This window comes from Nyctereutes procyonoides, unplaced genomic scaffold (genome assembly GCF_905146905.1).
Source record: "Nyctereutes procyonoides isolate TBG_1078 unplaced genomic scaffold, NYPRO_anot_genome, whole genome shotgun sequence".
Classification (NCBI taxonomy): Eukaryota; Metazoa; Chordata; class Mammalia; order Carnivora; family Canidae; genus Nyctereutes; species Nyctereutes procyonoides.
In genome coordinates, this window is record NW_026575140.1 from 50,429,094 (window position 1) to 50,453,450 (window position 24,357).

The 24,357-nt window shown below is 47.2% G+C and overlaps 1 protein-coding gene across 2 annotated transcripts; it reads left to right on the forward strand.

Moving 5' to 3' along the window:
* The first annotated feature begins 1,442 nt into the window (after window positions 1-1,442).
* On the forward strand, window positions 1,443-23,516 carry TRIM16 (tripartite motif containing 16). Of its 2 annotated transcripts, none has more exons than XM_055307208.1 (6): window positions 1,443-2,187; window positions 9,025-9,120; window positions 13,107-13,340; window positions 15,766-15,931; window positions 16,375-16,470; window positions 20,804-23,516. In XM_055307208.1, exons 1-6 carry the CDS (start codon window positions 1,726-1,728, stop codon window positions 21,385-21,387), a joined length of 1,638 nt encoding a protein of 545 aa, XP_055163183.1. In that variant the 5' UTR covers window positions 1,443-1,725; the 3' UTR covers window positions 21,388-23,516. The 2 variants fall into 2 exon arrangements, with proteins under 2 accessions (XP_055163183.1, XP_055163184.1); XM_055307209.1 differs by lacking the exon at window positions 1,443-2,187 and adding an exon at window positions 4,795-5,542.
* The last annotated feature ends 841 nt before the right edge of the window (window positions 23,517-24,357 follow it).

A 24,357-nucleotide genomic window follows, 5' to 3' on the forward strand; every position in this document is an offset into this window, starting at 1 on the left:
CAGAGAGAAAGGCAGAGACACAGGCAGAGTGAGAAGCAGGCTTCCTGCGAGGAGCCCGATGTGGGACTAGATCCCAGGACCCCGGGATCACACCCTGAGCCAAAGGCAGACGCTCAACCACTGAGCCTCCAAGGTGCCCCCTGACATGCTCATTTTATGGGTGAGGAAACTCAGGTTTTATGGGGACAAGGGATTTTCTCAGGCCAGGCGGGGACTGAAATCCAGATTTCCTACTTTCCATGCTGCTGCTGCTGCTGCTGCTGCTGCGGACCACCTGCTAGCTTAGGCTCCCCAGTGCAGACCCAGAGAAGGTCTGAATATGCCCCCGAACTGCCCTATAGGACTGGCAATAGAGGAGGGGCAGGCAGGGAAATAATTTGTGAAAGGAGAGTGGGAATGAGATGAAGGAATGAATGAGAGAGGCCAGGTGGACACCAGGCTGCTTCAACAGCCTCTCATCAGCCGCTGAGGCTCTGGGGCCTGTATAGCCACCCTGGAATCATCCTGGGTGCCTTGGTGCCCATGTGGCAGATACTAAGTACACTGTGTATCCCCATCCAGCGGTGATCCCTGGGAGCTCCTTTCTTTTAAGGAGCTGGATGCTTCCTGTCTCATCCTTTGGCCATGTGTTATGGGCTGAATTCTGTCTTTCTCTCCCAAATTCATATGTTGAACTCCTAAACCCCAGGACCTCATAATATGATTGTATTTGGAGACAGGGTATTTATTTATTTATTTATTTATTTATTTATTTATTTATTTAAGTATTTTATTTATTTATTCGTTAGAGACACAGAGAGATAGCAAAGGGAGAAGCAGGCTCCCTGCAGGGGAGCCTGATGCAGGACTTTATCCCAGGACTGTGGGATCATGCCCTGAGCCTAAGGCAGATGCTCAACCTCTGAGCCACCCAAGTGCCCCTTCTGTTGTTTCTATCATCCAGTCTGTGGTATTTCATGATGGCAGCACAAGGAAACTCATACACCATGCCCAGGAACATCTTATTAGGTGGACAAAGGGGCTGTTTCTTGCTACATTTCTCTTTCTAGGAAACTTGGGGTGGGACATGTAGCTGGGAGAGCTGTCTGAATGGAGCTTTTTGTGGAAGGAGACACATTCTTCCCTGACTCCCCGAATACCCATTTGCGAGAAGGCAGTATGGGCAAGGTCAGGGTCAGGGACATATATTCCTTTCTTAGGTGCCTCATGTCCAGTTCTATGAGATGGGACGGGATAAAGGGCTGTCCTGTCGTTGAAGTCCTGACACTTTAGATCACTTTAAAAAATACAAGCAAAAATTTTGCCTGGCCAGCCTCATAAAGCAATGTAGGCTTTCCACAGCAGAGCTCAGGAATCTCTAATTCTTTCCAGAGCGACCATAGACACATGTGGTCTGTGGCTGAGCCTATGGGGAGCAAATGATTCACACAAGAAGAGAAGTTTCGGGGCTAGGCCTAGGAGGGGCCGGAGCCCATGGAGAGACTTCGGAGCTGCTGTCCTCAGCCTGAACAACTTAGCTGCCTCGTCATCACTGCAGCTGGCGGCTGTCCAAGCCTCGGGCAAAGTGATGACTGAGCTTCCTCCGGGAGGCCGGGAGGGCGGAAACAGTTAAACTCCAGTGACAGCTGCAATCCTATAGGCGTGGTTTTCTCGGTGGACTTGGTCTGTACAAGATCCAGGGCCGAGGGGCAGAGGAGGGGCAGTTTCAGCGCCAGAGTCTTCCAAATGGCTGAGCTGGAGCTGATGGCTCCAGGGCCACTGCCCGGGATCACCGCTCACTCTCTGGCCACCGTCAGCTCAGACTCTGGGTCGGGCAGCCCGGCAGAAGAAGAGGACCTGGGCTCCCCGGGGGAGACAGAGGGGAGTCCTGCCAGCGAAGGGGAGGCGGAGGTCCTGTGTGACTTCTGCCTGGGGACGGGCAGGGTGAAGGCCGTCAAGTCCTGCCTGACCTGCATGGTGAATTATTGCGAGGAGCACCTGCGGCCTCACCAGGAGAACAGCAAGCTGCACAGCCACCAGCTGACCGAGCCGGTGAAGGACCGGGACCTGCGCACCTGCCCTGCCCACCGCAGCCCACTGGTGGCCTTCTGCCGCCCCGATGCGCAGTGCATCTGCCAGGAGTGTGGCCAGGAGGAGCACAAGGGCCACGCCTGGGTCTCCTTGGATGCTGCCCGCAGGGACAAGGAGGCGAGTGCTAGGGTCCATCCAGGAGGGGGTGGTGGGGAGGTGGTGTGCGCAGGGAGAGGCTGGGCCACCGTCCCCGGGGCTGCCGGCTTGGCTTCTATGCTCCTGGGTCCTGACAAGGGCTCCAGCCCTAGCGCCTGGCTGTTCCTCCAGGGTAAATATCTATTGCACTTGACTTTGGAAACTGAAGTAGGTCACTCTACTCCCATCTCCGTCCTGCTGCTCCTGGACTATCTCTGTGTGTGTGTGTCTCTCTCCCTCATGCTTGCTGCTTACCTGTCTCTCACTCAGCCTTCCGTGACGGATGTGTTTTTGGGTGTGGGGTGCAGGACTTGTGGGGCTTAGGGCAGTGACATCTCCTTCTGGCTGGATCTGTGTGGCAATTGTGAAACGTAAGCCTTGGCAGAAATTCAAGAGGAAAAAAGTCTTTTTTTTTTTTTTTTTTTTTTTACTTTTATCTCTTTTCTTTCCCCCTTTACCCTAAATGGGAGACCAGTAGAAAGTGCTCCTCTAGAGATAACCTGGTGTGAAATCTGAGAGCTTGAAAACCACTAAGGTAGCATAGAATTGGAAACTTACCCCCAGGTACCATGTCAAGGATGGCTTAACTTAGGGAAAATAGAAATTCCTCATCAGATAGAGGTACCAGGAGGGACCAAGAAACACCATGCTCACAGCCTGTAATTTAATTCCCATCAGATAGGATGTTTTCTAGAACAACCAGTTTTTCTTTGCCCTAAAGCTGAAAACATGGAGAAGTTCTTGGGAATGGATTTAGCTACTTTTGTTTAAAGATTTTACTTATTTAATTGACGAGAGAGAGAGAGAGAGAGAGAGAAAACAAACAAGCAGGCAGAGCAACAGCCAGAGGGAGAGGGAGAAGCAGGCTCCTCACAGAGCAGGGAGCCCAATGCCAGGCTCGATCCCAGGACCTGGGGATCATAACCCCAGCAGAAAGCAGATGCTTAACCAGGGGAGCCACCCAGGCGCCCCAATTTAGCTACTTTGTATTCTTTGTTTCTCATACTTGGACTTTCCTTTTTTTTTTTTTTTTAAAAAAAAGATTTTATTTATTTATTCATGAGAGAGAGAGAGAGAGACAGGCAGAGGGAGAAGCAGGCTCCATGCCGGGAGCCGGATATGGGACCCGATCCCAAGACTCCAGGATCACAGCCTGGGCCAAAGGCAGGCGCTAAACCGCTGAGTCACCCAAGGATCCCCATACCTGGACTTTTCACGAGTACTTTATTTTCTTTCTTAGTGGGAGTAGTGTAGTTGACTTTTCTCCCACATTACTTACATTCATACCGCTGGCAGCTCCCTGTTTGCACAGCACAGGGCGGGAGACCCCGGACAACTCCTTGGTCCAATATTCCTGGGCAGCAAGGGGAAGGACTTTCTGGGAAGGGCACTTTACTTGCCAAGGCCCCTCCTCCATGTCTTTTCTCAGGCATAGAATTTTATCTGGTGTTAGTGGGAATTGTTCTGGAAAGCTCCAGATGCCAGTGAGTCACCATTCCCAGCTCAGGAAGCCACTTGCCAATTGCTTTCATTGTTTCTGGAGTCAGGGAATGTCCTGTCAGGAAAGCAGTACACTGCCTCTCATAACCAGGACGAGGTTCTGTGTAATGCTTTTCTTTAACCATGGAGATGCTCTGTACCAACAGATGGTTGAGCAAAATAGGCTTCATGGAGCATTGCTGTGTGCCGAAGGTGGATTTTCTCATTCAGTCCTCAGATAACTCTAGAGTGGCAATTCTTTTTATCTTCACATTTTGTCAAATGCATACAGACAACTAAGTCATGGAGTGAGGAGGGGATGCTTTTGGAAAGCCACCCTACATGGGGAACATGAGTAGAGGACCCCAAGATCACAATATTATAATTTCACTTTTTTTTTTGTACCAAAATTCTGCCACACACAGAGTAGAGATATTAAGACAAAGTATACTGCTGTTCTTTTTGGGTTTTGGGTATAATATCTGAATGTTACTATATTTAACTGGAAGAAGTGATGCATATACATGTTGAAAAGCCATCTCCACCAAGCGTTGTAATAGATTATATCAGGAAAAGGTCTCCCTTTCATCCTGGATCCCCCCTACCTCCTTCCTCAGGCAAACACTACTATCTCTGCTTTCTTCTGTTTCCTTTCAGAAATTTTGTGTCTGTACCAGTAGAGATACAATATGAATTTTATTTTTTTTTCTTTATTTTTTATTTATGATAGTCACACACAGAGAGAGAGAGAGGCAGAGACACAGACAGAGGGAGAAGCAGGCTCCATGCACCGGGAGCCCGACGTGGGATTCGATCCCGGGTCTCCAGGATCGCACCCTGGGCCAAAGGCAGGCGCCAAACCGCTGCGCCACCCAGGGATCCCAACAATATGAATTTTATTTTTTATTTTATTTTTTTTTTTTTTAAAGACACATTTTAATTTTATTTATTTATTTATTTACGATAGTCATACAGAGAGAGAGAGAGAGGCAGAGACACAGGCAGAGGGAGAAGCAGGCTCCATGCACCGGGAGCCTGACGTGGGATTCGATCCCGGGTCTCCAGGATCGCGCCCTGGGCCAAAGGCAGGCGCCAAACCGCTGCGCCACCCAGGGATCCCTACAATATGAATTTTAAACACAGTGTCAACCAACTGGTGCATCACAGAGTTAGGGAAAAGTGCAGTAGAGCATATACAGAATCCCAAATTCAGGCATCCTAGGGGAGGGCTGTGTAAGGTAAAATAAGAACTGGGTAAAGGGCTCCAGGGCAATTTTTGGTGTTGAAAAGCCATCACAGCTACATGAACAACCCAACAGCCTCATGCCCCAGATTTTTGGTGAGGACCCCAGTTCAAAACCTCTACCTTTCTGGTCTGCATAAGAGCTCTTGTTTTTTCTATCTTGTGTCCTTGTTTTCAGCTCAGAGAGCAAGTTTACTTCATAAGTACAGCCACACTCTAGATGGCTCTGCCAAGTCTTAGGAGCCAAAAGATTTCTCATAAGGAGGCCAAGAGACTAGCCCCGACGACACAGTGGCTTGATGAGACTGCAAATGCCACCAGGATTATTTGGAAAGCTTTACTAGAGACATAATGAAGGCTCCAGAAGCCTTGTATCCCCTTCAGCTAGCCCCAGCCTGCTGGAGCAGCATGCAGAAGGTCACTTTGGATGGTGTTAAGGGCTAATTATTCAAGCAGGCGTGTTTTTGTAGGAAAGTATAAATGGCAGGGTCAGCCACAAGGACAAAAGTAGCTGAGAACCTGCATGGCCAGATCTGCAGGTGAACCAAGTGAGCCCCTGCTGAAGCTCCCCTGGTCTCTAGCTATGCCAATGGGCAAAAATTCTGGATTTTGGAGGTGGGTATTCTTTGTTTTTTGATCTTTGATCTTCTATCCTGCTGGGCTTCCAGAAACACCCCCCACACCCCAAGTCTTCCTGAATGGGACTGATGGGCGCTCCAGGCCAGCTTCCTAAGGCCCCTTTGCTTTGAAGGTCAGCCAGACTTGCTGTGTACGTGCATTCACGCATGCGTGCCTATTAAAACTTGGATCCTTTGGCCATGTTCCTGTTCTGACTCAGGAAATGTATGTGGGTCTTTCGTATTCTTCCTTAAGCTTATCAAGCATCATGGATTGCTTCCCATTGACAGGCTGCACTGTCTGTCCTCAAGGAGCTTGGACTCTAATGAGCCAAGGCATGTTCTGTGGCTCCTCTCAAGTACCAAAGGGCTGAGGCCGCAGAACCGCTCCACGTTCCAAGATGGAGTTGTCAGCAGGAGTGAGGTCAGGACTGGGTTCTTGGAGGTGGGAAGATCTGCCTCAGATCATGGGTCTACTAGGGACAGGCCACATCACATTGCGTCTCAGCATTGGTTCCATAAAGTTCAGGAACTGGAAGTGACTCTGTGTAGAGCAGGAGGCAAGTTTCTGTAAGGCATAAGTAGTCATCCTTCTCGGGGGAGCAGTTAACCAGCATCGTATATAGCCTGTTTGATGGCAGCCAAAACACACACAGGGTGGAGGGCACTCAGGAAAAGAATTTCTTCTAGAAATTCTGAGGGATGCCTTGGCTCAGTGTTACATAACTTTTTTTTTTTTTCTTAAACATTCTACCAGGCTGTATGTCTTTCAGGAGCAGGGAGGGTATCCTACTTGACTGGACTGGCATGTGGTAGGTTCTGGCCAATTTGCTGAGGAATTGAACCAGGCCAGGTGGAGCTCTGGTGCTACCCACACGCAAACTGTCCAGCAGGGCCGCCGTTGTGTGGCTGGAAATACAGAGGAACCTGGACCACCTGCAATTTCCTCCTCTCATTCTTCCATTAGTCCTCTCTGCATCTCTAACCCCATGTCTGACCCCCAAGCTCTGGGTGCCACTTTCCCTTGTAGGTAGAAGCAAGAACAACTTTGTTAACCCATTCCTGTGGCCCTACACCAGAGGAGAAGAGAAATGCTTTGACAGAGATCCGATAGGCCTTCACACCCCAAATACTATACCTTTTACACCACATTTGTCATTACCTTGTTGAAGTAGGTAGGACCCAGGGCAGCCCAGGTGGCTTAGCGGTTTAGTGCTGCGTTCAGCCCAGGTTGTGATCCTGGAGACCCAGGATCGAGTCCCATATTGGGCTCCCTGTGTGGACCCTGGTTCTCCCTCTGCCTGTGTCTCTGCCTCTCTTTCTCTGTCTCTCTCTCTCTCATGAATAAATAAATAAAATCTTAAAAAAAAAAAAAAGAAGTAGGCAGGACCCCCATGCTCATCAATACAGGGCTGTCTGCACTCATGGGCACCACCATCCGACTTTTGCGCAAGGTCCACCCTGGCCCCAGAGTGGGTGGATGGCTGACATCTTGGGAAACCCTAAAGCCAGAGCCCGAGGCACCCTGTCCTTTTCTCAGAACAGGAATAACTGGAGATACAGGTCTCCCAAAGTGACTCCACCTTTGTGGCAATCCCAAGTGCCTTTCCTTGCTTGGGGTGACTCACTTAGAGAGGTCCCCTTTAGGAACTTAGGAGTCCTTTTCTCCTTTTATGGCAATCTGCAGGCAGGGGAGAGAGCCCTCTCCCTGGTTGCTCTCTGGGAGTCTCCCTGTGGCTCTGGATCATGCTGGGGCTGCCCACGCCCATTGTTTGGTTGTGTTCAGGGTGTGCTCACTACCGTTAAACAAGCACTTTGTGTTTCCCCCTTCCCTGGAACAGGTCACTGTGTAATAAAGACTACCACCAAATAGGCCAGACCCTTCCCCCATACCTAAACAGGTGTCGGGGGCAGGGGTGAGGGGTCACAAAGCTCCCCCAGCTCCAAGTCAGCATCCCAGATCCCCAGCAAAACAAAATAAGGAAGTTTTCTGCCTTCTGGAGAGTGAGGGGAGGCCTCTGGATGGTGGAGAGTTGGGGGCGGGGCACTCCTGCCAGGCTTCGGTGGGAAAAAGCAGAGACCCGTTTTGCCCTCTGAGTTTCCTTAGGGTGCAAATGGCACAGCTTCCAGTGCTAACATAACCTATTGAAAGCCTTTAAAGCTATTCTTCTCTTTTTTTTGCTGACTCATGCCCTTGTAGGGCCTTTGAAGGCTGCAAAGGTTTGGGCGTCATGCCTTGCCACACTTCTTGGCAGAAAGTGCTTAGGGAGTCTTGGGAGGGGAGAATGAAGCAGGCAGTGGGGTCAGAGAGGCAGACCCGAGGTTCTCACTCAGGCAGGCACTGGCCTAGGCCGGGAGGGCTGGCTCTGCCCCGCTCCAGGAGTGATGAGTGTGTGATGGAAAGTGGCCATGGTAGCAATGGTCAAGAAGAAGGGCACCCATGATGGCATTTGGGGAGCACATACAACATGCCAGCTGCTAGAACACATTCGCATAACACATGCTATCTCACTAAGTCTTTACAAAACCCCCATGTGTTGGGAGTTATCCCAATTTAGTTATCCCCATTTCACAGGTGAAGAAATGGATATCTGGAGATGTTAAGAAGATTTTTCCAAAGGATCAGCTGCTACATAGAAAAGCTGGGGTCGGGATGCCTGGGTGGCTCTGCGGTTGAGTGTCTGACTTTGGCTCAGGGCATGATCCCAGGGTCCAGGGATCGAGTCTGGCATAAGGCTCCTCGCAGGGAGCCTGCTTCTCCCTCTGCCTGTGTCTCTGCCTCTCTCTCTGTGTCTCTCATGAATAAACAAATAAATCTTAAAAAAAAAAAAAGAAAAGAGAAGGTGGGGTCCCCACCATTGGCTCCAACTCATACTCCTTGTTAGGTTATTCTGGGGGCAGAGGGACTGGGCTGGACTCTACTGATGAACCATGTGACGCTGGTTGTTATCATCTGTGAAATGGGGTCAGTGGTACTTAGCTAATGGGGGTGTGGTTAAGGTAATAGGAGGTCATCCAGCTAAATGCTGGAAGTCATCAGACCAGCGCAGCACAATGTATGTGCTTGAGGCATTTTTGGCCTATTGGTGTTGAGTTCAGCCCCAGGAGGCGCTGCACACAGCTGACCTTTTTTTTTTTTTTTAAGAAGATTTTATTTATTTATTCATGAGAGAGAGAGAGAGGCAGAGATACAGGCAGAGGGAGGAGCAGGCTCCATGCAGGGAGCCCGATGTGAGACTCAATCCCAGGACTCCAGGATCACACCTGGGCCAAAGGCAGGCACTAAACCACTGAGCCACCCAGGGATCCCCACACAACTGACCTTTCATGTCCCTTTGAGGCCCCCCAGGCTGGCTTCTGAGGCAGCTCCCAAGGTCAAATACTCCTTATTCTCCTTACCATGCAAGAAGGGTGGATAGCCCCATGGCTCCTGGGGACATTTTGTGTACACTCCTCAACACGGTTTTTCTCTCTTCTTAGGCTGAGCTCCGGGAGACCCAGTTAGAACTGGAACGGAAACTCAGGTTGAATGAGAATGCCATCGCCAGGCTCCAAGCGAATCACAAATCTGTTTTGGTAAGGCTGTTCTGGGTCACCTGCCATGTGTCAGCACACCTGGCTGCTGCTGTGGGCTCAGTCAGGCCCATCTGGCCTTTTGGGACACGGGGTTGCAGGCCTACCCTCCAGGTCAATGGGCTTTTGCTATGAAATTAGTTTAAGGTTCAAAATTGGCAAGTGATTTCTGTTTTAATAATACAGCGTAGGAGGGACACCTGGGTGGCTCAGCAGTTGAGAGTCTGCCTTTGGCTCAGGTCATGATCCCGGGGTCCTGGAATGGAGTCCCATATCAGGCTCCCCACAGGGAGCCTGCTTCTCCCTCTGCCTGTGTCTCTGCCTCTCTCTCTGCGTCTGTTGCAAAGAAATTAAATCTTTAAAAAAATAATACATTGTAGGAGCAAGATTAATCCTATTATAACAGCATTCTTGTTTTTACACTTGCTTATCCTTTTTTGACCAGGAAAAAGGTGTGTGTCGGGGAGTGGAGAGGATATCTAGCTAGAAGTCTAAGAATCAGACAGACTCAGGGCTTCTCCTATGATAGGAGGGTGTTTTGCATGGCAGTGTCGCCAGTCCTGTGTGCTGGAAACCAGAAAAAGGTGTGGAGAACTGCTTGCTTAGTGGATGGTAACTTTATAAGGCCAATCGTGTGCCAGGCTGCTTGCTTTTAGTCTCTCTGGTTTATGGCCAGTTTCCATATAAACTCTAAGTACACCCAAACAGTTCCACAAATACTTCTCATTAGTGGAAAGCCAAACCATCACTCAGAAAAGAATGCAAAACACCTAAGCTATCGTAGTGACTCAGTAGCAGCATCTTTGCATTCCATGAATGATTCGATCCAACTATCCATCCATCCATCCATCCATCCTTCCTTCCATCCATCCATCCATGTCTGATGCATGTATCCATTTTAATTTAATTTTCTCCTTCTCGGGTTTACAACTAACTAGCTGTGAAAGATCAATACCTCTTTTGCACTCACATCATCTTATGAAAATAAGAAAAAGAATTGTCCCTTTAAAGTCTTACAAACCTTCAGATATTGTTGATTTCCAGGCTCAAGATAATCTAGAGAACCACATGAGCATCTTGCCTTTTTTTTCTAGCCCTTTATTTTTCAGACACTTCCATTCCTACTCAGCTCTTCCCATAATTGTGTGGTAACTTGGGGAGGTAGTTATCACAATGGCCAACATGTACAAGGGACATGAAATGCACCAAGAGGTAACAAGACTGGTCTGGGGCCCCCAGATTGATGGAACAGGAACCTGAGATTGTTGTTCCCTCCACCTAAGAAACTCAGGACATCTAGAGGCACGTGTACCATCCTCCATCTCTCTAAACCTTAAACTTCGATACTTTGATATGCTTGTGGCCCCTCCTCTCTTTGGTCTTTACTTGTCATTATTATGGTGGTAAATAGAATCCTTTGTGCATTGCATTTATATGCAAGGAAGAAGTATTTCTCCGTAAAACGGTTTAGGAAGGAGAGGTCACATTTGACAGCGGAAGAGTCAATCCTCCAACATCAGTCCAAGCTTTCTTCCATCACCCTTCCTCAGAAGGGCCTTGGTGGAGGAGAGGGATGTGGATTCTTTAAGATTCATACTTCTCAGCCTCATGGTGTGGTGCTTCCATGAGAAATTTGTGATTGCCAGACTCATGTCAGCAAGAAACTGTCAGGGCGATTTGGAGAACAAAGTTTATTACTCAAAGGTCCTGGAAGGCACAGAACGCTGCCTGAGGGCCACACTGCCCTACTTCAAGGTCACAGGAAAAGAGAGGGAGGGAGAGGTACAGACCTGGGATCTGCCTTTCCTGGAGTTGAAGGCGGGTGTCTAGGGTTTCATGGGTTCACTCTTAGTTGGCTTATTTAAAGCATAAGAGCAGGAATTCAGGCTTGGGAAGAAGCAGGGTCACTCAAGGGGTCAGTTGTCTAGATTTCAGGGCTTTCTGAAAGAGGAAGCTTCATGGGTGGGGGTGGCCCAATTCCTTATCTGGTTGTGCTGCTCTTAGCCGTGTCCCACAGCTGGCAATATGTTTATTCCAGATGGATGCCTTTTGAAATTGATGCTTCAGGGATGAGAAATTTAACGTTGGGCACGTACACAACAGCTGCTCTTCTCTACAAGCTCTTCTATGTCTGGGCTTGAGGAATTTGGAGAAGATCTCCCATCTGCCTTCCTACTTAGTCCCTATTATGGGCTCATTTGTTTCTAATTCTGTTCAGCTGCCCCAGCCTTGAAACCACGAAGTGATGGGGCAGTTGGCATGAAAATCACAATGTAGGGCAGCCCAGGTGGCTCAGTGGTTTAGTGCCGCCTTCAGCCCAGGGTGTGATCCTGGAGACCTGGGATCGAGTCCCGCATCAGGCTCTCTGCATGGAACCTGTTTCTCCCTCTGCCTCTCTCTCTCTCTCTCTCTCTCTCTCTCTCTGTCTCATTAATAAATAAATAAATCTTTAAAAAAAAAAAAGGAAAATCACAATGTAGAGAGGCTCTACCCATCTCTCTGCCCCCAGTAGAGATGCCCTTGCTTCATTTTCCCTTCCTTCCTTTCCCAGCAGATCAAAGACTAGGCCACCCCTAGGCTCACTTGTGGGCTTGTATTCCAGAGTCCCCAGCCAAGCAGAGCTCCTCCTGCCTGGTGTCATCATTTCTTCCCATCTCCCTCCAGACCTTGAGGCTTCCACATGCCCTTGAGCCCAGAGTGCCAACCTTTCTGAGTCCTTCCCTTTCCAGGCCCTTCTAATTCTCCTCTTCCCCTCCCCATCCTTCCTGCCAGGGGACAGAGCTGCCCTAGCAGCCTCAGCCTGCGAGCTATCTGTTGTTTGGGCTCCCTGTGGATACCCAGGGATGGCCCTTACTCTCAGGAGGGGGAACAGAAAAACAGCCCTGGAGGGGTTGCTCTGATTGCTCTCAGATGGGATTGGTGTGGGTGGGGATGATGGTGGGGGTAGATTGAGGCAGGTAGAGAACACACTCTGGGCTGTGGAATGAGGTGAGGAGAATATGAGCAAAGGAAAGTGTGTCTAAGACAGTTGGATGAAGTTTAAACTGGACAGTATCCGAGGGAGCTGTTAACACTGGTCCTTAAGAACTAGCAAAGGACAGAGGAAAGCATTTACACTTGGACTGATGTTATAAATATGATAATGACTGAAGGCATTTCTAAAGGATGTTCATCCTGTGAAAGGGTAGAAAGTACACATGCACATGCCTACATGCCATCATGCAAACCCTTAGTGTTTATCACACGGTCGCTTTGTATTTTATTTGGACACCCCCTTCTTCCTGCCCGGGGTATGCTCGTGTTGCCATGCTCAGGTGCCAAGGCCACCTACCCATACCCTAAATATTTTGTGCCTGGTACAGAAACCGTGAGCTTCCATGTGTATTCAGTTCGATGGACTCATGATGCCATGAAACACAGAGAAAGCGAATTCATGCTCCTGATTTGTTCAGAGAAGCTAAATGATCAATTTCCCTTCAAGAAATATAACCATCAACCCTGCATTGCCCTGGTAGGAGAAATGATTTTAGACACTTGAATGGTAACCCCAGACTGTCAGAGCTGGCAGGGTTCTCAGAGATCATCAAATGTCTGAGAGATGATGGGACACCTGGGTGGCTCAGTGGTTGAGCATCTGCCTTCGGCTCAGGTCGGGATCCAGGGGACCTGGGCTCCAGTCCCACATCGGGTTCCCCACAGGGAACCTGCTTCTCCCTCTGCCTGTGTCTCTGCGTCTTTCATGAATAAATAAACAAAATCTTTAAAAATAAAAAAGAAGTCTGAGAGACAAGGTTGATGATGGCGAATTACCCTGGAGGGCAAATCTGCTTTTTCCAGCACCCCAGGATTCATAGGTGAATAAAACCTTCCTTTTACAATAGAAAATCGCTCCCTACCTACGGGTTTCTCCGGTTTAGGGACCTGTGTGCTGAGCTTCAAGAAGGTTGAACGCCTTGCTAGCATGTTCTTCACTGCCCCTCCCTCCCCAGATGTCCGTGTCAGAGGTGAAGGTGGTGGCCGAGGAGCAGTTTGGGGAACTGCTTGCTGCCATGAGGAAGGCCCAGGCCGACGTGATGCTCTTCTTGGAGGAGAAGGAACAAGCGGCTCTGAGCCAGGCCAACGGCATCAAGACTCACCTGGAGCACAGGGGCGCACAGATGGAGAAGAGGCAGCAGGAGCTGGAGAGGATCGCTGCCATAAGCAACACTGTCCTGTTTCTGGAGGTACGAGGGCAGGGGGGAGGCGGGGGCACGGAGGCAGAGGCATCGGGCTGCCAGTGCCGGGGAGCACCCTTACTCTGCTAGGCCTGTGGCAGATGTGGGGAACATCGGAATGGAACTGCTCTTTGATAGTGGGGTGCACGGGGAGCTGCGGGGAGAGAACGGCCTATGCACAGGTAGAGGGGTTTGAGAAAGTGCAGCTGATTTGTGGGGAATAAAGCGCTTTCCCAAGGCTGGGGCGTGGGTTGCTGAGCACTTAGGGATGGAGGTGAGGCTGGCCCGGCCAGGCAGGCATCTGACTGTGAGAGAACTTTGTTCCTCTGCTTGAAGTCACCTACGCCGGTGGAGGATTTCAGGGGGGAAGTGATGAGCTGAGATCAGTGTACCTGGCAGGGGTGAGGCTGGAGACCTCTTGCCCTTCAGAGAGGGCTGCATGTGCTGGTTGATCTAGTAAGGCTCAGCAGAGATGGGACGTTCATTACAGGGCAATTCCTTATACACTAAGCCTCGTGCCATTAGGCCCACATCTGAAGGACGCATAATCTTGCAGAGATTGGGTATAAATTCCATCATCCCAGATGTGTCACTAGATAGCTGTGTGGTTATTAACCAAGTCACTTAACCTCTCTAGGTCTCAAATGCCTCATTTATCAGACAATCAGGCCAGAGTCAATAACTTTCCTCCTTTATTATTTTTTTTAAAGATTATTTATTTATTTGAGGGAGAGCATGAGCCAGAGGTGGGGGTGGGAGAAGGAGACTCCCCACTGAGCCAGGACCCTAACCCAGGGCCGGATCCCAGGACTCTGACCTGGGGCTCAATCCCAGTACTCTGGGATTACAGCCTTGAGCCGAAGGCAGACACTTCACCGACTGAGCCACTCAGGTGCCCCAAAATGCTTACCTTTCTATCTATCCTGTGGGTTGGCCTTTTTCTTCTCTTTCTCTACCTAACCATTTTGGTACAATTGTTTTTTCTTTCTTTCTTTTTTAAGATTTTACTTATTCATGAGAGACACACACACAGAGAGGCAGAGACACAGGCAGAGGGAGAAGCAGGCTCCATGCAGGGAGCCCGATGTGGGACTCGATCCTGGGTCTCCAGGATCACACCCTGGGCTGAAGGCAGCGCTAAACCACTGAGCCACCTGGGCTCAACAGAAGCAGCTGTTTCTATTGCTAAGTTTTCTGCTACAGCCAGTGGGCCCTGCAATGCTCCAGCTGAGTTTGGATTTTGATACTGTGTTGCATCTGAAAGCAGCCTTTCCTGATCACCCAGTTGATTGGAAGCTTAGGCAATTTAATATGGTTATTTACCTGAAAGCACTGTTCGAACTCCAAAGCACAGTGCAAAAATTAGAGAGAGCCTGTGTATGGGATTGAACGGACAAGGCAGAGGCAGCATTCCTGTCTGAGGACTTGGTCCTGGGTCTTCCAAGTGCTGCACCTGCTCCTCCACTCACCCCTCCCATAAGCCATAGCTTGTGTTTAAATTCTGAAAAAGAGGGGTGCTTGGGTGGCTCAGTCTGGTAAGTGTCTGCCTTGGGCTCAAGTCAGGAACCTGGGGTCCTGGGATCAAGCCCCATGTGGGTGGGGTGGGGGTGGGGTCCCTGGGGTGGGGGTCCCTGCTCAGCAGGGAGCTTGCTTCTCCCTCTCCCTCTGCCCCTCCCCCTGAGCTCTCTCTTTCTCTCTCTCTCTGTCGCTTTCTCAAATAAAGAAATAAAACCTCTAAAATTTTTTCTAAAAAAAGAAAGAAAAAAAAAGTCCTTCAGGAATGAATGTAGCAGGAATGCTACTGTTGCTATTTGGGCTGTTGGCACACACCTTGTTTTTGTTCTTGGTCTGTAGTCTGGGAGGTGCATTGGAGCTGTTCCCAGGCGGCTAGCGTCTCTTGATTCTTAATTTTTTTCTTTTTCTTTTTGTGTGTGTCTCTCTTGGTTTTTAAATTAATTAATCATTTATTTTTATTTATTTATTTATTTATTTATTTATTTATTTATTTATTTATTTATGATAGTCACACACACACACACAGAGAGAGGCAGAGACACAAGCAGAGGGAGAAGCAGGCTCCACGCACCAGGAGCCCGATGCGGGATTTGATCCTGGGTCTCCAGGATCGTGCCCTGGGCCAAAGGCAGGCGCCAAAGTGCTGCGCCACCCAGGGATCCCTCTCTTGGTTTTTAAAAGCCCATTTCCTAGTTAAAGAAAAACAACCACAATCCCCCCCCCAAAAAAAAAACCCAAAACCCCCCAAAAACCATAAACAGCTTGCTATGCTGTTGGGTCCTGAGCCAGACATGTTGTGCATGCTTGCTTTGTGAAGGGCACATTACCATCAACCCATTTTGCAGATGCAGGAGGTGATGTAATGAGAGCAGTCCAGTTTCAGAAATACAGAAATGAAGGCAAGTTCCCCTTCCTGCAGGAGTACTGCAAGTTTACGAACATGGAGGACAGTGCTTTCCCCAGTGTTTACATAGGACTCAAAGATAAGCTCTCGGGCATCCGCAAGGTCATCACAGACTCCACGGTGCATTTAATCCAGTTGCTGCAGAACTACAAGGAGAAGCTCCAGGATTTCTCCAAGGAAGGTGAGGAAAGCTGTCTGAGTCCTGGGCTGTGGTATGTGTTTTCCTCAGAATGTGAGGGAGGGCAAATCAGGGAATTTTCAAAGCCATCCTTTGGCCAGATGGGTTGCTAATGGACACTTACCATGATGGTTTTATTTTATGATTGAGACCCATAGAAGCTGAGTTAGTTACATCCCGCAACTGGGTGGAATTTCTATGACTAGTTTCAGAGGTTGCTAACACCTATACTTTAAGTGAAATCCAAGCCATTCTGAGATCATTTTCCAGCATATTTTGCTTCCCCATGAGAGAAATCACCCACTGAGCATGATTGTCTCTGACACGACTAGAGTGCAGCTCTTTGTTTTCTCCCGGGGAGCCAAGGGAAGAGTGGCTGGGATGTCCTGCTTCTTAGGTTCTCACCACCTGGACAGGTGTGCATTCATAACTCTCTGATTTCCTAGAGGAATATAATATCAGCACTCACGTGTCTGCTGTTATCGAGCGCAAGTATTGGACCTCAAAACCTGAACCCAGCACCAGGCAACAGTTCCTCCAATGTAAGTTGCAAACAGCTTCCCTTAACCATTTATTAGATGTCAGTGTTATGCTCCGTTGGAGCAAGAGCACCGGCCTTCATGAAAGTTTCAGGTTCTTGCGACCTCAGGTCTACTCCTAAATGGAACATTAAAAAAATTTGTATTTTTACTTTTCATCTTGGAGGGAATTTCAGATTTACAAAAACAGGACAAAGAATTCTTGCATACCTTTCATCCAACTTCTCCAAACATTAACACTCTGTATAACTGTGGTGCATTGACCAAAACCAGGAAATGAATGTTGTTACACTGCTATTATCTAATCTGTAGAATTATTCAAGTGTTTCACCAGGCGTTCCAACCAATGTCCTTTTTCTGACCCATAGTCTGATCTAGGGTCACAGATGTTTTCCTTCCTCCTTAGACTCCCCCAGTCTGGGTCCTGTCCCTTACTTTGTCTTTTGTGAGCTTGGCACTTTGGAAGATCCTGGCTAGTTACCAAATGACTCCCTTTGAAGTCTGGCTCAGCTGGAATTGCATAACCCATTGTCCTGTCATGATGTGGTGTTGACCTGGTCTGTTGGCATGTTTTTTTTGTTGTTGTTGTTAGCATGTTTTAAAACACTGTTATTTTGGTCGGTACTTAGCAAGTCCCAGGAGAGGCAGGACTGCATAATGTTGAGACTCATTTTTATGACATTTGGCGAATTAATCTTTTTGGAACATGCCGTTGAACCTTGCTACTGCTTGTTTCCTGGGGGTGACCACTGGTTGACTGTTAGACCTCCTTTTTTTCCAGTTATCCCATGGAACCTCGGGTTCTGAGGACTGTCTCTGTTTTTGCCCACAGCTCCTGCGTTTTCCCAGGACCTCTTTACTTACACAGTTTCCTTTATTTATTCTCTCCTGCTTCCCAACAGAAGCACATCTGTATTTTTATACACAGATGTAATTAGTACAAGAAACCAAACAGCCCTTATTCTTAACATGAAGATAAATATGAAGTGTATCCTATTATAACCTATCTATCTTATTTGCGATTACAGAAGTCTTTTTTTCACACCTAATATTAACTTTGCCTCTTTGGGTATCATTATGAACTTTGAGCCTTTTAGAGACTCACATTGTTCGACCTGTCAAAGTCGTGTGGCTCAAACTGCCAACTTGATAAGTGGGAGCCACTCTTTCTCCTTTAAACCGTTTTTTTTTTTTAATTAGACTTCTTTATTTTATAGAGAGATTATTTTAGAGTGAGATGAGGGGCTGAGGGAGAGGGAAAGAGAGAATCTCAAGCAGCCTCCTTGCTGAGTGTAGAGCCCTATGTGTGGCCTGTCCCAGGACCCTGAGATCATGACTAGAGCTGAAACCAAGTGTCAGCTGCTCAGAACCGATGGAGCCACCCAGGTGTCCTGCCACTCTTTCTCCTTTAGGTATTGGCATTCTGCCCTTGAAATCCTGAAAAGTATCGTTGCTTTCTGGCACTAACAGAATATTCCAGACCCATTCTGACTTTCTTGTCCCAATACATTGAGTCACCTACTTGCCACGAAGTCCTGGATGCCCTTAGATGAGAAGAATGTTATTGTTCGATACCTGGATGTTAAGGATTGCCAAAGGAGTTGGTCAGTAAAGGTCTGCTGCGGGTGCTATTGGGAACTTTTAGGAACACAGAGCTGCAGGTAGTTTTAAAAATACGCCTTTTTTCAGGTGCCTGGGTGGCTCAGTTGGTTGGGTGTCTGTCTGACTCTTGGTTTTGGCTAAAGTCATAATCTCTCAGGATTGTGAGATTAAGCCCCACATTGGGTCCCCCAATCGGCAGGGAGTCTGCTTCTATTTCTCTGTCTCTGCTCCTCCCCTCACTCATGCTCACTCTCTCTCTTTCTAAAATAAATAAATCTTTGAAAAAAGATGCCTTTTTAAAACACATTTTTGAGATATTATTGACATATGACTTTTATTAGTTTTAGGTATACAATATAATAATTTGACATATGCATATATTGTGAAATGATCACCACAATAAGGTTGGTTAACATCTATCACATGGGGACTCCTGGGTGGCTCAGCAGTTGAGCATCTGCCTTTGGCTCAGGGCCTGATCCTGGGGTTCTGGGATCAAGTCCCGCATTGGGCTCACCACAGAGAGCCTGCTTATCTCTCTGCCTATGTCTCTGCCTCTCTCTCTCTGTGTCTCTCATGAATAAATACATAAAATCTTTAAAATAAATCATCACCTCATGTAGTTACCGAATTCTTTTTTCTTATGATGAGAACTTTTGAGATCTACTCTCTTAGCAACTTGCAAATATGCAATATGGTATTGTTAAGTATAGTCACCATGCTGTACATGACATCCCCTGGACTTATCTAACTAGAACTTTGTACCTTTGCCTTCAAAAATAAGGAACACTTCATGAATTTGCATGTCACCTGGACATTGCTAATTTCTGTATCGTTCCCATTTTATATATATGCTGCCAAAGTGAGCACCTATATACCTAGGTCCTCAGTTCACATTCCTTGTTCCTTTTTTAAAAAATTTTTATTTATTTTTAAGAGAGAGGGAGAGAGAGCTGGAGGAGAGGCAGAGGGAGAGAGAGAGAGAGAGAGAGAGAGAGAGAGAGAGAATATGAATCTCAAGCAGTCTCCACACTGAGCATGGATCATGACACAGGGCTTGATCTCACAACCCTGAGATCATGACCTGAGCCGAAATCAAGAGTTGGACACTCAACCAACTGAGCCACCCAGGCACCCCTTCATTTTTCCTTTTAACTTCTTAGATTAAAAAAAAAAAAAGAATTTCTTTACCTAGACACAAAGGAATTTGGAAAACTCTGCGTTAATCCAAATAATTTTTTATATTAATAGATTTCAAATAGACTCAAATGCGCTAGTTCATTTGGAAAATATATTCTGAACATCTCTGAGCTAGAACACCGGGATAGAGTCCTATGTGAAATGTGGAGTGTAGAGATTAGGAGGAAGATAAGCATGAAAAAAACGCATAAATAAATAGAGTATACACATTGTGTTGAGTACCATGAAGCTTGAGAAGCGAGAGTGCTCTGAGAGAAAGTGGTGGGGAGTCACAGAGAGCCTCTTTGAGGACACGAACCCTTAGCTACAATTTGAAAGGATCAGTAGGAATCACCTAGGCTCAGGTGAGGGTGATGATCATGTCATAGAGGGAATGGTCTGTGCTAAAGCCCTGAAGTGGGCTCAGGGTTGCATGCTTCTGAGGTCAGGGTGCCTGGAGCATGGCAATCCAGGGCTAGTGGGCAGGAGACAAAGCTGGGGACACAGGCAAGGGCCAGTCATGAACGGCTGTGCAGGCTGGGAGGAGGGATCACTGCTTTATTCCATGGGCAAGAGGCACCAACCGGGGTCTTGACGCTGGGGTGACAAGATATACCTAAGCCTACGCCCTGAAACATGCTCCATGGCCTTGTGGAAGAGAAGTGCTGGAAGAGGTTCAAGCAGAGCAGCATGGTCAGCAATCTAGTCTATTCTGGACTAGGTTGAGGGTGAAGCAGTGGTTTGGACAGAAGAGGGATCTACAGAGTTGATGCTGTCTGTGTGGGGGAAGTGGGTGGTGAGGATGGTGGGAAAGAAATTTCAAAAATAACTTTAGTGTGACTTGAGCAACAGGGTACGTGGAGGTGCCATTACTTTTTTATTCTCTGGAATCAGGAAGAGAATATGTTTGAGGGAACATTTGAGAGTTTACCCAGCTAAATGTTGGTCAAATTAAAAAAAAAAAAAGACTCAAGTGTGGATGTGTGAGTGCCTGTTTTCACAAGACCTTGCTGACACTGAGAATAGTGAATAGTGCATGGTTTTCAATACATACTCGTTGAATGAACAAATGACTAGACCAGCAGATTTTCTTTTTTCTTTCTTTTTTTAAAAAAGATTTTATTTATTTATTCATGAGAGAGACACATACACACACACTCTGAGGCAGAGACACAGGCAGAGGGAGAAGCAGGCTCCATGAAAGAAGCCCGATGTGGGACTCAATCCCAGGACCCTGGGATCATGATCTGAGCCAAAGGCAGACACTCAACCACTGAGCCACCCAGGCGTCCCAGATTTTATTTCTTGGTTCATTTCCACAGATAACACAGTAAATGCCAAGCAATCTGAACTTTCAGAAGGAAGGAAGTAGAGTGACTTGTGGTCTCTGTTCTCTGGTTTTTGCCCACCTCTTTATTGCGGGGAGCATCGACCTGTGCAAAGAAGAGGAGAGGGATGTTGATTCGTACTTGGGAGGTGGGCTGGGTTGGAAGTGTTCTGTCCCAAGCAGCGGCCAGTTCCTGACCTGCCTGCCTGCCCTTCTTCATCCCCTCAGATGCATGTGATATCTCCTTTGACCCGGACACGGCACACAGGTATCTGAGACTGCAGGAGGACAATCGCAAGGTCACCAACACCACGCCCTGGGAGCATCCCTACCCGGACCTCCCCAGCAGGTTTGTGCACTGGCGACAGGTGCTGTCCCAACAGAGCCTGTACCTACGCAGGTACTATTTTGAGGTAGAGATCTCCGGGGCGGGCACCTATGTTGGCCTGACCTGCAAAGGCATTGATCGGAAAGGGGAGGAACGCAACAGTTGCATTTCTGGAAACAACTTCTCGTGGAGCCTCCACTGGAACGGAAAGGAGTTCACAGCCTGGCACAGTGACACGGAAACCCCGCTCAAAGCCAGCCCTTTCCGGAGGCTGGGGGTCTATGTCGACTTTCCAGGAGGGATCCTCTCCTTCTATGGTGTGGAGCCTGATGCCATGACTCTGATTCACAAGTTCGAGTGCCGGTTTTCAGAGCCAGTCTACCCTGCCTTCTGGCTTTCCAAGAAGGAAAATGCCATCCGGATCATGGATCTGGGGGAGGAGCCCGAGAAGCCCATGCCAACTTCCGTCGAGGCTGCTCCCTAGACCCCTGACTCTTGCTGACCACCAAGATGGGGTGGCAGCTTACATCTTAAGGGTGACTTGGAGATGGAAACGTCTGCCAGTGGTAGCTGACTTTAGGAATCATGGGGGTCCCTGCACGAGGAGGGAGGTCCCTGACTTTTCCCTTTTGCTCCCTGCTGTGCTGTTCCCTATTGTATAGCAACCCCTAGGTACCTACACCCTGTTTCTCATCTTCTAGTGAAAATCTCCTGTTCGGTCTGGTGAATGTCACACTGTGCCTGGACTCAGTGACCAGGAATCTTCAGATGATCAAAAAGATTGCAGAGCAATCATGCATAACCCATTGCAAACTCTATTTTGCATTTCCTATGCCACAGACACTATTCTGGATGCTGCATGGCCATTGATTCCACCTTCACAGCCTCCCCTTGGGGAGGAGGCTCGTATCATCCTCATTTTGCAGAGGGGGTCCCTGTGGTCCGGGGAGGGGGGTTAGTTAACTTGCTCACAGTCATTGTGCTCACACGGTGAGTAATTGGCACAGCTGGGATTCGAACCTGAGCAAGCTGATGTGGAGATTTTAACCACTACACCTTACTGCCCTCCTTATTAGATCATGGGTATTGTGTGTAAGGAAATAAGCTACATGAAGAACTCCTCGGTGGGGACTTCAAGCATCTTAAACACTCAGCATCTTTGTACGCACTCTTTCTGGCTGGGCCATGCAGCAGGGACCTCACTACCTCACACAACAGCTCATCCTAGTCTTGGATAGTGAAGATGATAAGAAATATCTTAACAGAGTCCAAGTCTTCATCCCTGTGACCTCTGGGGAGAGTCTCACCTCGAGATGTGGACTTGTCTGATCTCTCATTCAGAGGTCAGTCCTTCAAATATTTGAAGACAATTCTCATGCATATCATATCCTCCAGGGAAGTAGTCTTGTTTTCACACTACATTTCCCACTTTCCTTCATAACTTCTGGATCTTTTCCTATGAAGTGTATCAAAGCAAGTCTCTTCCTCTTCAACCATCTGATAGTCCTTTTTCAAGAGTACATTTCTTTGTGTCACCTGTCTTGTTTCCAGAGACCCTATCCTGTATTTATATCCAAGGATTTATACACTATAGGATTTGAATTTTTTATCGGATTTTTTTTAAATTTGAATTTTATTGAGTTAATCTTTTTTTACTTGAATTTAAAATTTCATTGCATCACTGCTGCTTGCTGAGACACTTTTGATTCATGATGCTGTGTCTAATAGATGAACACTCCTTCCTATCCTGGTATCACCTACAGAGTTGGTAAACATTTCTTCTGAAGTGTTCCTCTTGCTGATACATATTGATCAGGGTAGGGCCAGATATGGAATCTGGCAGCCCCCAGTTCATACATTTTGGGTTTAGTTAGTAAGTTATACTTTGGTAAAACACTAATACAGCCCAGTTTTAAAACCCACTTTTAGCCCTTTATCCACCAGACACCAGGAAGGACTTTTTCCAAAGGAAGTAATCAAGACATGTCTGGGTTTCCTTGCTCCACTTGTCTCACAATGCTCTCAAAAGAGAAAATGAGATCATGTGGCCTGCCTTGTATTTATTGAGCCTCTGTGGGTTATTGGTGCTGGCTGCTTTATTTTCTAAATGCTTGCCAACTGCTTGATTAAACCATTTTAGGATTCTGCTGTGAGTTAACATCGAGTTGATGAGTCTGTCGTTTCCAGAATCTACCTTATTTTTGTTTTTAAAAGCCAAGAGTTTTATGTGTCCTCCATCCTCTACTACTTTTCCTAATTTCTTGCATATTATTACTGCCTGGCTTTTGGTCACATTGGCAAACAGTGTCCATGTTGTGAGATGTAATTTATTTAGGTCAGAGTGCCTGAGCTCTTAGAAAGGAAACTTTAGGGTGTCTCCTCGACTGACTTGAACTTCATTTCTCTGCCAGCTCTTTTTGTTCAGTTTCAGTGTCAATACCTCCCATCTTGATATAAAAGATCAAAGCAAAATTGAGAGAAACATCTACTTTCTTTCTGTTATGGCTTCAACTGAGGGTCATTTTTCTTTTTTTTCTTATTTTTGGTCCCCAAACTGGAATTGCCTAAAATGAACAAATTTAAAAAAAGAATAAAACATGAGAACAAGGTCTATTTTATACTCTGCCATTTCCCCCAAACTGTGTGTGTGTGTGTGTGTGTGTGTGTATGTGTGAGCGTCACCCTTCTGTGTTTACCTACATTTATTTCCTCTTCAATTGTGTAGATGCATTTGGAAAAAAACAAATCTGAACTCATCAGGAACTCCTTTTGGCGCATGGTTGTTTTGTTCCATTATTAGACCATTTGATTGTAGAGTCAGAATATAATTTTAGCCATTACGTAATCGTTCTTGTCTCAACTTTTTGAAGTTCAAGTGCATATGGCATTCTTTTCCAGGAATGTCTTGGAATCTGAGTAAATTCCCATGTTCTCCCAAGATTTAGGATGAAATGATGAGATATGAATTTTGGCTCAGGTGTGTAGCCCTTATTTCTCTAACCCGGTTCAGCATGTTTTTGGAGTGACTGTCCTCAAATCAAATTGACTCAACATACGTGGCTTTTATAACAGACAAACCATTATGCTAAGCACTAAGATATAGTGACTCAAAACATAACTAGCTATATCTTTTGATCATAAGAAGTTGATTTATTTTTTAATTAATTAGAGAGGGAGAGAGACATAGAGTGGGTGGGAGGGGTAGATGTAGAGGAAGAGAGAGAATCTGGAGCAAACTTCCTGCTGAGCGCAGAGCTGGATGCAGGGTTTCATCCTACAAGCAACCATATGAGACCAAGACCTGAGCTGAAGTCAAGACTTGGACGCTTATCCGATGGAGACACCCAGGCGCCCCAATAAGTTAGTTTATATATTTATGTATTTATGTATTTATTTAAATTTTAAAGAGATTTTATTTATTCATGAGAGACACAGAGAGCGAGGCAGAGACATT

Coding starts and splice junctions, on each gene's coding strand:
- TRIM16 (XM_055307208.1), top strand. CDS start 1,726: ATGGCTGAGCTGGAGCTGATGGCTCCAGGGCCACTGCCCGGGATCACC. Junction 9,121..13,106: donor CGAATCACAAATCTGTTTTG/GTAAGGCTGTTC, acceptor CTCCCTCCCCAG/ATGTCCGTGTCAGAGGTGAA. Junction 13,341..15,765: donor ACACTGTCCTGTTTCTGGAG/GTACGAGGGCAG, acceptor CCCTTCCTGCAG/GAGTACTGCAAGTTTACGAA.